At 39.0% G+C, this 15,965-nt stretch overlaps 1 protein-coding gene across 1 annotated transcript in view; it reads left to right on the top strand.

Moving 5' to 3' along the window:
• The window catches only part of KLHL22 (kelch like family member 22), a 1,250,694-nt gene extending 1,236,392 nt beyond the window's left edge, over nt 1-14,302 (top strand). Inside the window, exon 7 of the mRNA XM_044068844.1 lies at nt 11,804-14,302. Coding sequence (XP_043924779.1) covers nt 11,804-12,175 — 372 coding nt within the window. The 3' untranslated portion in view covers nt 12,176-14,302. The remainder of the gene's footprint in view (nt 1-11,803) is intronic.
• The last annotated feature ends 1,663 nt before the right edge of the window (nt 14,303-15,965 follow it).

Below are 15,965 nucleotides of genomic sequence, written 5' to 3'. Positions count from 1 at the left end.
TTTCCTGGATTGTTTGTATAAAAACAGGAGTTTGGGAAGTCTCCTCTTTTCTGAAGAAGTTCACAAAAATAAAGGTGAATGAAAGCGCTAAAAATTAACATTGTCTCATAGTGGTCTGTGGAAGGTTTTCGACTTAATAAGTTTTCAAGTTCGTTTGGTTTCAGTTTTTGGATTTTGTTATTTTAAAAGTTAAGTGGATGACCTAAGCGATGGCCACGGAGGTATCTTCCCAGGACGATTTGTTGGACATGTCCATATACCCAGTACCAGTCGGCACTATCCAGAGGGCTGAAGAGCCGGTTACATCGTTGGATTTTCAAGAAAAATTAACTATGACAGTTGTGAAGATAGTGATGGATTGTTTAAAAAGTGATTGTTTAAAAAGTGATTCATACAATTATGGTGGTTCCATTGGTACAAATGTCCACAAAGGTAGAGCAGGCGGCTCTCCGAATTCTTTTCATTCTACGCCAGCTACTGTTGCTAAGGAAGGAACATTTCCTATACGCCCGGAAGGAGACGCGAATGCAGTTACTGACGGACTTCCAGGTAGCAGCGATGGAGATGAGAGAATGGCGGAATTGGCGTTTGAAAACAACATTTGGGGATACGTTTGTAAAGCTACTGACAATCCGTTTTTTGACACAGTGGACATTCCAGCCGAAACTATTGTAAGTAAACCGCCTAATGACAGTTTTTTATGTAAAAGACGCATTTACGATTTAGAAAAACTGGTTTTTAAGCACGCTACACTTGTTCTTGAGGTGCATTATTTAAACGAGTGTATACGGCGGAAAATTGTACCTCAGGGGTTAAGAACAGCTAAATTTCCGAACTCTGTAACCCCCGGTGACAAATTGAGTAACAGTTTAATTGAATTGTACAATGAGACGGGAATTACTATGATGAGACTTTTGGTCACACATTATGAAAAAGAAATAGAATTAAGGAAGACATCAAGTTGATGGATGATTCAATTAAGAGTTTTGACTATTTCAATAGTTTTTCATCTTTATATAACAGTGTGGAGGCCAAAGTCAATAGACATCATGCTACAGTAATTTTAAGGAAACAGAATAAGCTCAAGAGGGACATCAGAGCTTACAATTTGAACCAAGCATATATTTGTACTACAGAGAAAGTTAGTGATAAAAATCCAACTGTCACTATTACTGACTCTGAACATAATCTTTCACCACACCACACCATGAAAGGGGGGGTTGCATGTGGTTTTAAAGAAAAGATTACTACTTCTGCTGAAAATACCAACACTAGTCACGCTAAAGAGATTTTGACTGGACCTAATAAAATCATCACTTCTGCACCTAGTAGTACATTTGCGGAAGTGGTAAGTCAGAACAACAACAATTCTAATAGCCCGTTTCGGAAAGAGGGGTATCAATTAAGAAGGACTACCAAATGGTTCAATACAACACAACAAAAAGGAAAGATGAAAGGGAAAAACAGACAGAAGTAATTGATTTACTTCCAAATGACATTTTTTCTATTAATGTTGTAAATTTGAGTGGTTTTTCATTGCCGCATGTGACAAGTGAGGTTTTGAAAAAAGGTTTTTCTTTTATCCCGGCCAATAGGGTAAACTTGGGTAGACTGTTAGTAGATTTTAGACTATATTTACAAAAGTTAAAGCTAAAATATATTATGAATGACGTAGGTTGTAACATCATCAAACACAATTCAGCACCAAGTAGGCCAAGTACATTTAATCCATCCCTATTAAACACATTACAGGTGTTCCAAAACATATGTGAACGAGAGTTCAGGGAAGTAAGTACATTGGGGGTACAGAAAAATCTAACTGACGAGGAATTCGAAGCTCTAAGACAGTTGGCTAACAATCGTAACCTTAGAGTTATGAAAGCCGACAAGGGGGGTAAAATTATCATTATGGACAATTTAGACTATGAGAATGCCTTGAATCTTTTATTGAACGACAAAACAAATTATTTTAGGGTGTCATTGGACTTTGTAAAACTCAGTTTCAGGAATATTGACAAATTGTTATTTGATATGTTTTGTCAGGGAGAGATTGATCAAAAAGACTATGACTTTTTGGTTGTTGAAAATCTCAACATGGCTAGTTTCTTTGGGATCCCAAAGGTACAACACAGTGAAGAAGAATTATCTTTTAGACCTATAGTCTCTGCTAGAAATTCAAAGACAGAGAATATCTCTATATGGTTGGATCATATCCTTAATCCCATAGCCCAGAGTTCAGAATTTTATTTAAGAGATTCTTGGCATCTATTAGAATTATTGCACAATAGGAATACAATCAGTCATGATGCAGTTTTTGCAACTTTAGATGTAAGGAGTCTTTATACTTCCATTAACCAAGAGGTAGGCTTGGAATACATGAGAGAATATCGTTCTTGTAAGACCAACCTTCAAGGTGAAAGAATTAACACACTTTGTACTCTTATGCAAATAATATTAGAGAACAATATTTTTAAGTTCAACAAGATTTTGTACAAACAAGTTTCTGGAGTGGCTATGGGGTCAAGAGTGGCACCGGCATTCGCCAATATTGTGATGGCCAATTGGGAGCAAAATTTTCTTAAAACACACCCGAGTTTCCATAAAGTTTTATTTTATTGTAGATACATTGATGACTTGTTTTTCATTTGGGAAGGAGAGAGAAGTGAGTTTATAAATATGGTGGATGATTTGAACAAGACTACCAAATATTTATTTTTTAAATTAGGTGGTTTTGGTACACAAATACATTTTTTAGATCTTACTCTCACTAGAGATGGGGTAGATGGTAAGATACAAAGCAGAATTTTCAGGAAGTCCTGCTTTGTTAACCAGTACCTACACAGAGATAGTCTCCACCCAGAACATATGAAAAAGGGAGTCATCAAAGGTCAGATGATAAGGTTAAGTAGACTTACCTCTGATGATAAGGTCTACTTTGAAGAATTGGTATCTTTAAGACATATGTTTTTTCAAAGAGGCTATGATACCAATTGGTTGGTAAATTTAGAGAAGGATGTAATAAAACTCAGGAACGGGGTGGCTAAGCCGATCTTGTCATCAGAGGATGTTATGGTTGGGGCACCTGCTATTGTCAACGACAAAGTGTTAACTGTTCAGCAGGATTTTTTTAGTGCTTTTCTGCTCCCTATAACAAATGAAATGTGGTCAATCAAGAATATTATAGAGAAAAATTGGAGTATTATTTTGGGGAACAAGGAACTGGTTACATGTTTGGGTTTATCACCTAAATTCACTTACTAGATGGTTACTAACATTAAACTTATCTTGGAGAAAACATCTAATTCAGAAGACACTCAAGGTAAAATGGTTATTAACAAAAAAGGAACTTATGCTTGCAATAATTGCAAGCAATGTAGATTTGTTAGTAACACGTCTTTTGTAAAAATTAAACATCTAGGAAGAACATTTTGGGCGGCCAGATACTACAATTGTAACAGTCAATTTGTGGTATATTTGGTAAGTTGTTCCACTTGCAAAAGTTATTATATTGGGAAGACCATAAGAGTCTTGAAACGGAGAGTATATGAGCATGGTCTAGCCATAAAGAAAAATGGTAAAAGCAACGCTTTAGCTAGACATGCTCTAGAGTGCGACAATTTTAAGAAGTTTGAATTCTTCATTTTAGACAAGATAGACAAAGGATTATTTAGTGGAGATTTAAATAACAGATTAGAACAAAGAGAAGCGTTATGGCAGCTTTTGTTTGGGGTGGACCAACCACCAGGTCTTAATGAGATGATCAGTTTAAAATGTTTTTTAATTGATAGGTAAAATTTTAGTACACAGTAGTTGTGGGTGTGTGTGTTCCTTGGGTGGAATTAACATCGGTTTTGCCCCTATGTACTTTCATTTTCATTTTTATTTTTATTTTTAGTTTTAGTTTCAACTTTGGAGCTGAATTTTGATTACATGAATTTAGATAATAACAATGTAAATAGTGTTTATTTGCTATTTTAGATGTTTTTAGTACATGACTAAATATACATATCATTTTTAAATATTCATGTTTACACTTCTATTGAATAACATAGATTTTTTTATAGATCAGGTTTTGACATACTATATCAATTAACACAGTATATAGAAGTAGTAGATGATCATTCTTGATCAACATATACATATACATACACACACATTTTTTCATGTTTATATATTTATTTTATTTTATTTTTATTTTACATTTGTTGACCGGGCTAGTCCAGCTGGATAATTTCCATTTTCAGTGGAGGCCCGGGGAGAAAAGCTCCACAATTAAAACAAGGTTAAACATTTAAGCAACAATGCATACATTTTAGTGTAGTAGAAAATACAGCGAAAAAAAAACAGGTAAAAATCAAATAGCCTAAGCTATATATTCATATTTTTTTTTTTTAGAACAGTACAGTAATTTAGTCATTTGAAATAGCAAGGAAAAATAGTGATTTTTACGTAGGGAGGTATGGCTGAAGAGCGAAGAAGTCATTTAGTCTGGATTGGTACAGGAGCAGAGCCAGAAGTTGTTAAGATGTAATAGAAGTTGTTTTTTGAAAAGTTGAAAGGAGTCTAGTGAGGTAATGTGTGAGGGGAGGTTATTCCATATTTTCCCTATGGAGTTTGAAAATAGACAGTTACCTGCTGAATTTGTAATTCTAGTTGTGGTGACTTGTATCTTTTCGGAAGATCGCAACTGTTTCAAGTTTTTGTAGGGAGTAAGGAGGTTACTGAGAGCTGGTGTTTTTGTTGGTTGATAAAGAATGTTATGTGTAATTAAGAGTTGTTGATAGATAAGCTTGTTAGGTAGTTCTAACCATTGTAATTGTTTTAAGTTATTACAGTGGTGAGTTCTGTACTGGGATGCTGTGGCAAAACGGGCTATATTATGATAGGATGTAGTTAGTTTTTTCAGGTTACCTTTAGAGATTAGTGTAAATAGAGGAAGCATACAGTAGGGTGGAGATAAGATGTGATTGAGCTAAGGTGGTCCGTGCTTCTGGAGTAAGGAAGGGTTTTATTCTGTACAGCGAACCTATATTTTTATTTACTGCTTTTATAGTGTTATTGATATGACAATCATAGTTAAGATTATTATCAATAGTAACACCAAGCAGTTTGGTAGTAGAGTCTGGGGAGATAAGAGAATTGTCAGCTGCAATAATAGTAAAATTTAGTTGAGGAGATTTGTGGGTAGGTGAGAATAGTAATAGTTTTGTTTTCTTGGAGTTGAGAAGGAGACATCTTTTTGAGAACCATTGTTCAACGGTTGAAAAGGTAGATTGTGTGAGTGACTGGAGTTCAGATTGGGTGGGAGCTGTACAGATGATGGTAGAATCATCTGCATATTGTATGCAGGTAGTGTTATGGATAGATGATTGAAGATCATTAATAAAGATAGAGAATAAGAGTGGGCCTAATATTGATCCTTGAGGTACTCCTAAGGAGATAGGTAGTACAGCAGATAGAGAATTTTTCCAGAGTACTGCTTGTTGTCGGTTTTCAAGGTAGGATGAGAACCACGTTAAGGAGGAAAAATCCAAGGCAAGTGAGTTTAGTATGTGTAGGAGAAGTTTATGGTTGACCATGTCAAGGCTTTTGACAGGTCTAGGAAAAGAGAAGCAGTTAGTTTGTTATTATTACGGTTACAGTTTATTGTGTTAGTAAAGGAAAGTAGTGCAGTGGTCGTACTATGTGAGGGTCTAAATCCATGTTGAGTGTTTGCTAGTAGGTTATTTTGAAGGAGATGGTTAAGTAGTTGTTTGTGTATACATTTTTCCATGATTTTAGCTAGTGGAGATAATAGTGCTATTGGGGTAGTTAGAGAGGTCAGTGGATTTGCCTCCTTTATGTAAGGGTATGATGTGTGATATCTTCCAGATTGCTGGAAAATCACTTTCTTTTATGGATCTGTTTATTAGGATCGAAACAGGGTAGGCTATAGCTTTTGCTGCTACCTGAAGGAATTCAGCAGGAAGCTTATCTGCTGAGGGGTAGTGGGTTTAAGTTTTTGTAAGAGAGATTGTATGTAGGAGGTGGGTATGGGTTGAAGTTGAAGGAAGGAATGACGTTGTTGGTGTTACTTAAGATCAGTTGGGAAGCATCAGGGGATAAATGGCTTGCTAGTGTTTGTATGGAAGTAGTAAAGAAGCTATTGAAGTTATTGGCTATTAAAGAGGGATTATCAGGGTCTAGATTCTGTGGGTTAGGTGTTACTATTTTACCTGGGGTAAGTAGATGATTGATAGTAGACCAGAACCTTTTGGTTCTTTTTTGTGGATTGCTGAAGTTCTACATAGTAGTTCTTTTTGTCTGAAATAATAGCATTTTTGGTTTTGTTTCTCAGCTCTCTAAAGGTTTGATAGTCTGTTGGGTTTCTAGAGGGCGCCATTTCTTCCAAGATTTATTTTTAAGCCTGATCTTTTGTTTAGTATTAGAGGTAAGCCAGGGTGCTGTTCTGGTCTTTATTCTAATGGTACGACTTGGGGCATGGTGGTTTAGGATTGTAAGGAATGCTGAGTTGAAATATTCTATGGCTTTGTTGAGAGAGAGGTGCTTTAGAGGGGTCCAATTGTATTGTGAGAGTTCTGTTTGAAATCTTTGGGGATTAAATTGTTTCTTTGAATATAGTGTTCTATGTGAGGTAGGTAAGTTTTGATGAGTTTTAGCTCTAATGACATATGTGAGGGAGTGATCGCTAAGGTCATCAGGAAGGATGCCAGTTTTGTAGCTTTGTGAGGGAGTTTGTAAGAACCCAGTCTAAGGTGGTTTCTTTTTGCTTGTTTTATTTATTCTAGTGGCACTATCAATTAGTTGTTTGAAACCAAAAAGGTTTAAATGGGAAGTAGGGTTAGCATTGTTACAAGATTTCCAGTCAATGTTAAAGTCTCCAAGAAGTAGTGTTTCTTGGGGGAGGTAATTTGAGAGTTGTTCAAGAAGTTGTTCTAATGTGGGGATATTATTTCCTGGAGGCAGATAAGCACAAATGATGTTTATTGATTTAGTAGTATTAATTTGAACTCTAGAGCAGATTATTTCGACATTATTGTTTTGGGTAAGAGCAAGGTCAAGAAGAGTAAGCTTCAGGTTAGATTTATATAGGATAGCTACTCCACCTCCTTTCTTGGAGGTGCGATCAAGTCTAACAATGTTATATCCAGGTGGGGTAATTTCAATATCTTTAATAGATGGTTTTAGCCAGGTTTCTGATAAGCATAGAATGTCAAAGTTGTGTACTTCTAGTAGGGCGTGTATTTGACTAACTTTATTACAGATACTGCGTATATTTAGGTGGGCCAATGATAGTATGTTTGTAGTTATAGTTGATGGAGGAAGGAGAGCTTTTATATGGTGACTGTGTGTTTCAGTAGTTGTAGGTTGAGGGCCTGGATTGGGGTGTATGTCACCGTCCTGAAGTAGATGGAGTAGTAGACCATAGTTTTTGGATATGTGTTTTAGAGATGTGTCAAATACTTTCTTTGATTTAGTTTTTAGTAGTTTACAATGAAATAGTCTATGGTATTTGGGAAGTAGATATATGGTTTGTGATGAGGTAGGTAAATAGGATGAAGGTAGGTATGTTGTAGGTGTACTAGTATGTTTTGAGGAAGTGAGAGAGAAATAGTTAAGGAGTGTTCATAGGAGGTTAAGAAGTAGGTAGTAATGAGAAGGAATAATAGTAAGAAGGTGATAGGTAGTTTAAGTTGTGAGTGGAGGATAGTTGTAGACATGATAAGATAGTTGTATGTGAAGTAGGGTTTCCTGATATGTTGTAGAGGGGTGTGTGGTGGGAGTAGGGGGTAGAGTGGAAGGGGCTGTAATGGTATAGGACTTTAGTGAGATAGTGGTGGGTTGGTTAAAGTGGTATGTAGGTGTGACTAAGTGAAGGAATGTTTAATCAGATGACATCATTTCCTGGATTGTTTGTATAAAAAGAGGAGTTTGGGAAGTCTCCTCTTTTCTGAAGAAGTTCACAAAAATAAAGGTGAATGAAAGCGCTAAAAATTAACATTGTCTCATAGTGGTCTGTGGAAGGTTTTCGACTTAATAAGTTTTCAAGTTCTATCAGAGCACTCAGTTTTCAGTTCCACATGTTAAAATATCAACAACACACTTTGGAACTATTAAAGCAAAATATTTCAACCTTTCCTGACTGTGCAAATTCAAAAGAGTTAGCAGATTTACTGCATTCTACTTGTCAAGTGGCCAAACACTCATTACACTGTGGATATGATGCCCTAGAAGCCTCAAGCAGGGCAGCAGTGTCAAGATCTGTCATTAGGAGACATGCATGGTTGAAGGAACAACCCCTCCCTGATTATGTCATATCTAAATTAAACGATGCAGTCTTGGATAAGGACCACTTGTTTGGAGTAAAAGCAGAAGAGGTGCTTAAAATGTTGGAAGACAAAGCAAAATCTATGCAAACAGTAAAAGATTTCTTTCAGTTACAACCTCCTAGGTTTAGCAGGAATTTTCCCTCAAAGCACTGGTCATTTCCTGCACTTAGCAGACAGGGGCAAGGTAAGCCCCGCAGGGACAGACCACCCGGACTCCTATCCCAGGGACAGCAGAGAACCAAACAATGGATCACTTCTGCTCCTAAGGCAGGGAGTTCTAAGCCATCCCTCTATGGCAAAAACTCTCAATGACTCCCTCTCCCCCCCCTCAACCATCTTTTCACTCAACAAAAACTAGGAGGAAGGCTCTCCCTCTGCAAAGAAAATTGGCTTTCTGTAACAAAGGACCAGTGGGCCTTAAAGATTATTTTTCAGGGATACAAATTCTCCTTCAACGAAGTCCCAATTCCAAGAGTGTACCCAGACTTATCTCCAAATCAGTGGGCAGAGGCATTGAAACAAGTCCAAACTCTAACATCCCAAGGAGCAGTAGAACCTGTCCCCTCAGATCAAACACTCAAATGCTTTTATTCCAGACTATTTGTTGTTCCCAGAAACACGTGGCATGCCATCCTGGGTCTATCCATTCTGAACACCTCCCTGGTGGTCCCCAAATGCAAAATGCTAACTTTGCAGCAGCTGCTGCCTATGCTGACCAAAGACGCCTGGTTAGTTACCCTAGATCTAAAAGATACCTACCTCCACATCCCCATAAGGAAATCTTGCAGGAAATTCCTACACTTTAGAGCAGGCTCACAACACTTTCAGTTCTCTGCACTACCCTTTGGCTTATCTACTGCTCCCAGGGTATTCACCAAATGCTTAGCCCCGGCCATAGCCTTTTGCAGACAGAAAAATATACAGATTTACCGTTATCTGGATGACTGCCTCATTCAGGCATAGTGCAAAGAAAAGCTACTCAAGGAGCTCTTCTTTGTCAAAACCCGCCTAACCTCCTTAGGGTACACACCATCAACGAGAAGAAATCAAAGCAAGCACCCTCCAGGAAGATCATTTTCTTGGGAGCACTGCTGGACACAGCATTCCAAATGGCCTTCCTATCCCCAGAAAAACAGAGCTTCCTGCCTCTCTACTTTACCCAGCTGGCTTCCAGAAGTCTCACCTCACTGCGAGGAAGTTTCTGCAAGCCTTGGGGTACATGGCATCTTGCATCCTTCTAATTCCTCTGGGCAGGCTTCACATGAGAAAACATCAATGGTATCTAAAGATCCTTTGGTGTCAGCACTCTCAACCTCTAGAGACCTGTCTCCCTCTAATCCCCTGTATAAGGGCCGAGTTTTTCTGGTGGGCAGGGGCCTGTGCCAAGAAGAAGGGTCTTTCCTTCTCCCTCCGAACAAATGGGTAAACCATTCCTACCAGCGCCTCAGACATTGTGTGAGGCACTCACCTAGAAGGCAGGTGCACCCAAGGTCTTTGGGATCCCCATCACCTTCCCTTACACATCAACCAGAAGGAAATGATGGCAGTACAAAAGGCTCTGACATCCTTCAAACCCCATCTCAAGCCAGGGGTTCTCCTTATCAAAACAGACAACACCACAGTAATATGGTACTTCAACAAACAGGGAGGGACCCAATCTTGTCCTCTGTGCAGGCTAGCCATGAACTTCTGGCTGACCGCCACTTCCATGGGAGTACACCTAATAGCCCAATACCTACCAGGGATCAACAAAACCCTGGCAGACCACTTAAGCAGAAACTTACTGGACCCCCATGAATGGCAGCTCCACAGAAAAAGCTTTTTACAAATCACTCAGGAGTGGGGGACTCCGGAGGTGGATCTCTTTGCTTCGCATTTCAACCATCAGCTGAAAAAATTCTGTATCAGAGAGTATCACCACCTAGTGTGGAAGGTGGATGCCTTGACCTTCCCCTGGAACACCCTCTTTGTGTATGCACTCCCTGCTCTGCCTCTTATTCATAAGATGCTGAACAAAATAAGGGAGGAGAGACCCAAGGCCATCCTCATTGCTCCAGATTGGCCCAGACAACACTGGTACCCCTTACTGCTCAGCCTGACATTACAGCCTCACAGGCAGCTTCCCCTGATTTCAGTCCTCCTCTTGATTCAGGTGGTGGGGGAAATGCTGCACCCGGACTTGCAGACTCTCAAGCTATCAGCATGGTTAATACTCTAAAGGCAAAAAAGGGACCCCTGTTAAGCAAACGGGTCCTAGACAGTATCACAGAGGCCAGAAATCCCAGCACCAGAAAATCTTACGCAGGAAAATGGAAAAGATTCTGCTCCTGGAGCCAGTCCAGAGGAGGCAATACCTCACAATCTTCCATCCCTCTTATCCTGGACTACCTAGCGGAACTACTTAATAGTGGCCTCTCCTTCTCTTCTATTAAAATCCACACCTCAGCCATTTCAGCTCATTTTGATGTAGAACAGCCCCTGTTCTCCCATCCTTTGATTAAACAATTCCTCAGAGGGGCTTCCAATGTCAGACCTCCTAGAAGGCCACCCACGCCAGCCTGGAACCTGAAATATGCTTTGGAAAATCTAACCTTACCACCCTTTGAACCTGCTGCTTCAGCAGAGCTAAGATACCTCTCCTGGAAGACTGCTTTTCTCCTAGCTATCACCTCAGCCAGAAGGGTTTCAGAGCTACAGGCACTGATGACCATTGAGCCCTTTATCATCTTCCATGCAGACAGGGTCTGCCTGAGGACTAATCCCTCCTTTATATCCAAGGTGGTATTTAATGCGACTTTCAACCAGGCCATACATCTACCCACCTTCTTTCCTAACCCTCAAAACAAGGGGGAAAGAATTCTACACTCACTAGATGTGCACAGACAGCTCAGATAAATTCTACACTCACTAGATGTGCACAGACAGTTCAGATACTGTCTGGACTGTACAAAACCCTTCAGGAAAACAGACCAACTACTTGTCAGCTTTGCCCCAGAGTCAGAAGGGAAGCCCATTTCCAAGTAAACCATTTCCAAATGGATATCACACTGTATCCATTTCTGCTACAGATTACATGGGAACCCATTCCATTAGGGCAGACTCCACTTACACAACATTCCTCAGAGGAGTTCCCACCAGGGACACCCTGGAAGCTACCACCTGGACTTCTGTCCATACCTTTACCAAGCGTTATCACCTACCTCTTTTTTCTAACTGCAGAGGCAGGGTTTGCTGACCCATTCCTAGGTCTTTTCTAATCCTACCACCCCTCTCTTCAGCTTTGGGAATCCTTTGGGAGTGGTGCGTTCTGTCAAAGCTGTCATAAGCCTTACTGTTTATAGGGAAAAAAGTCTAATGTTCTATTTACCTGAAAGTGGAAAAGAATGAAGTTTGAAAATGGTAGCATTAACAGGAAATGCAGAGAAGAGCAGATTTTCTTTAATTTTTCTGTTTTTTTTTCTCCCTTTTGACAGGTGACATGTTACAACACTTTAACCGATCAGTGGACATCTGTAAGTCCTCTGCCTAGTGGACATGGGGAACCTGGAATAGCAGTTCTTCAAAACAAAATTTATGTCTTGGGAGGAAGATCACACAATCGTGCGACAAGAATGGATTATGTCCATATTTATGATGCTGAAATGGACCAATGGAATATTGGCCCTCGTTTGGATGAGGAGGTGTCTGGGTTAGCTGCATGTGTTCTGACTCTCCCCCGAGCACTGATTGTAGATGCAGCAAATTGGACAACAAAACGCCAGCCTGTTTATCGACGACAGCCCAATCTGGACTATGATGATGATTCTAGTACATCAGATTGGGATGACTTGGCATTTGAACACTAGACAATGTGATAATGTGAGACTGCAGCCTTTATTATTTCAGGTCTGTTTGTAAAGTGCAGTCATTATTTTGCACTTTCCTTTGTCTTTCAGATGCCTTTACATTTGACAACAAATGAAGCAATATCTCAGATTTTTTTTCTTCTTATTTTAATGTAACATGCAGTCATTCCTCCAGAATGAGCAGTTGTGGGGCTTTTTAACCTGTTTTGTCAGTAATTTTGGATTTCAAAATTGCAGGAAAGAATGCTGTGCAGTTACACTCGCAGTGCCCCTTCCCACACACCAAGACATTTTGTTTCTGCCTGACGAAGGCAGTCATCATGAGCAGTTATAGCCGGACTGTGGTTAGTTCTATTTTATAATGTTGAAAATATCACATTTTGCTAGGGTTACATATAGTTACGTTTTGTAAATTTCATTTTTCTAGGGTTTCTGAGGTTGGGAATCTGAAAGAGTTTTATTTGCACAATCCCTACTTTAAAGATACATTGTCCAGGGTTTTTAGAAATAAAGTAACAATCACTACGTTAAAGATACATTGTCCAGGGCTTTTAGAAATAAAATAATACAAGTTGCATCTTTGTTTTTTCTGTAGGCATTTTCTCACATTTTGTAGAGATAGTGCTAGTATTTTCCCTGGTTGTGTATTACAGGTATTTCAGACAGTTACTCAGATGCAGTCTTTACTTGTATTCCATTTTATCTTGGAGTATGTATTTTGGTCTAATTTGCTTTGAATCATTAAAGGTTCAACAAGTGGGACAGACCCCAAAAGACAGATAACTCCTACAGGGTCATAGGTTAATATGTTAAAAATATGCCTTTTCAGATTGTCATCTCTCAGACAGTTTGTCAAGTCATATGAGGATTTCCTTAGTCTAAGATGTCATATGAGAATGTTCTTAGTCTAAGATGTCGTATGAGGATTCCCTTAGTCTAAGATGTAATGGTCTCATAGTGAGCTCTTGACAGCTTTTTCACTGAGTGGCAGTAGATCGAAAAAAATGTCCGAAACAACTTTTGCTAAACCAGGGAGGTAATGTTTTTTCCTTATGCGAACACTTCCAAGCAAAAATCCTAAATCTTGTAGACTTTTTTGTACATCTGAGAGCCATGCATATGTCTTTCCATTGTTGCCTTATAAATTGCTTTTCCAGTCTCTCCTCCCAATCTTTACTGACCTCTGACTGATTCCTGTTGTTATCTTGCAGTATTTTATACGTCCTACTAATTTTCCCTTAACAGCACATTCCATTCTGTATTTCACTAAAAATTCTACCAGAGTAGGTCTTTCACTTAGGATTCCACTATCCCTACACTCTGATATCAGTCCCTGGTAGGGAAGGCAGTCTGTAGCTTGCAGACCAAATATCTTCTTGGCCTCTTCCCATTCTATTACCTTTCAGTTGCTAGTTATTTGCTCCCAATACTTTGGCTCCTTTGCCAGTTTTCTTCAGCCGATTCCAACCCTCTCTTGCTTATTCTGTGTACCTCTGATTGCATTCATCCCCATCAGCAGAATCTCATTTCTTCATTCTTGTGTTGCTTTTGTTCTTAGAATACTTTCTGCTATTTTACGAATATAATATTCCATATGGCTGTTATCCTTAAGGATCTGTATCCAAAATTCCACACACTCCTTATTTCTTGAAATACACCCCCCATTTCATCATCGCCCCTTTCCACTTTGAATTATAGCTTTCTTCTTGTGTTATTTATAAGAGCCTTAATTACATAGCTTTAAAATGTCCCTTCAAATCAGGTAATCCTAAACCACCTTGCCTGATTGGAAGGATAAACTTATCCCACTTGATCCTTGTCCTCTTTCCCTCCCAGATAAATTCCTTCAACTCTTTATTTATTTTTGTCTACACTTTTACTCTGGTTTATAAAAATATGCCTGGCCTGTATATAAAACTACAAGGACTGAATTCATTTTCACTGTTTGTACCTTGTTATCTATATCCATAAACATGAGCTTGCAGTTTCTCAGTGTTTGTGTTATCTTTTTGTTTAGCCTCTTCCCACATATCCTTGCCTGCCATAACAGAGAAGCCCTTTTAATCCATACTCCCGAGTACTTAATTTTATCATGTCTCCATAACTATGGGTATTTCTGAACCAGTTCATGTGTGGGTACCTAATTTACAGCTATAGCCTTTTTTATCTTCAGTAATTTTATATCCTGAAAAGATCTGAAACTGTCTCAAAATATTCCACAACAATGAGATGTACTTTTCCAGTTTTATCATATACAAAATAATATTGTTTGTAAATAAAGCCACGTTTTCTGTATTACAATGCCAGTTATAGCCTTGAATTTCTGAGTCCCTTATTTTCTTTGCCAATAATTCTAAATATAAAACAAATAGTAAAGGGGAAGTAGGATGGGTGTATATTATGTCCACGAAAACCCCTTTCAGCGAATGACTGTGTTCGTTGAACAATAACCAGCGAAATGTAACTCCCTTGAACAGTCATTCCAGTGAATTTCTTCCTAGGAGGAAAAAACACTTGGCCATTCTAAAACCAGACAAAATTTAAAACCCTTCAAAGTGTGGGGCTTTGCCCCCTACACCCCCCTAACTAAATGTACCAACTCCAAGATCGCACTACAGTGGGGAAAAGGGCAAATTCCTGATGACGACCAAGTGTTTTTCCCCACTAGGAAAAAATTCACTGAAATGGACGTTCATGGGAATTCGATTTCGCTGGTTATCATTCGGCGAAGAGCCATTCGTTAAAAGGGGATTTTGCAAACTTAATATAGACCCAATAGACTCCCCTGCCTGGCTCCTCTGTTCAAACAGAACTTATCAGAGAGGAATCCCCCACAATTTAATTTTCATCTCCAATCCCTCATATATCCTCCTAATTAACCATATTATTTTCTCAGGGAATGCAAATGCTTCCATTGCCCTACTCATAAAATTCCAGCTTACTCTGTTGAATGCTTTCTCAGCATCAAGCCCTGCTAACAACAGTGGTATTTTCTTACATTCTGCTTCCCTCTGGATCATCATTGTTCTATTAATGTGGTCAAATTTTTGCCTCCCCTCCACAAAACTACATTGATCCATATACCCCCCAAACATATATTGATCACACAATAGTGGAGAAAAGAGCAGCTGATGTTATCTTACACGAGTTACAATCTTTGGCAAATATGTTGTCATATACTCATAGGTACTTAATAGGATGTTGAAGTGTGAGAATGTTAAGAAGCCTAGCTTTGCTTTCCCATGGTAGTTTTTAGCCCTTATACTTTGTATACAGATAATCCCAAGATGGGCTGAACAGGGATATGTTGGAAGATTTACACATTGCCATTATCCATGAGGGATAAGGGTGCTAAACTGTGGGGGTGGGGTGAATTTGCAGTTAGCCACCCAATCATGTTTGAATAGGGTAAGACAAGTACATTGCTTTATGACGAGAGGAAGATGGTTCTACAGAAGTGGAATTCTCTGTGATACATACCTGTCTGTCCAGTATGTTCTGTTTATGTTGCAGAGAAGATTAAGATCTCTTGATCAGGTGTTTATGCCAGCATGGGACTTGTGAATGTGTGGTCTGACAGAATATGGTCTGTTGAGGCTGTATATGTGAGGCAGAGGTTCTCTGTCAATAGTCTGTGTGATACTGAGCAAAAAGACAAGGCATTGAGACATTCTGCTTAGCTTTTATGGTTTAGGTCCTTGATTTTCTTTGTGAGGAAGTGTTGTGGTCACTCCAGTTTTCACAAGTGCTTCAACAAGTGCACACTGAAAATGGCATTACTCTCAATGAT

The sequence above is a fragment of the Protopterus annectens genome, chromosome 4.part0, assembly GCF_019279795.1.
Source record: "Protopterus annectens isolate FY-2018-M chromosome 4.part0, PAN1.0, whole genome shotgun sequence".
NCBI lineage: Eukaryota > Metazoa > Chordata > Ceratodontiformes > Protopteridae > Protopterus > Protopterus annectens.
The sequence above is the reverse complement of the archived record's forward strand: the minus strand, read 5'-3'. Positions and strand labels throughout refer to the sequence as shown.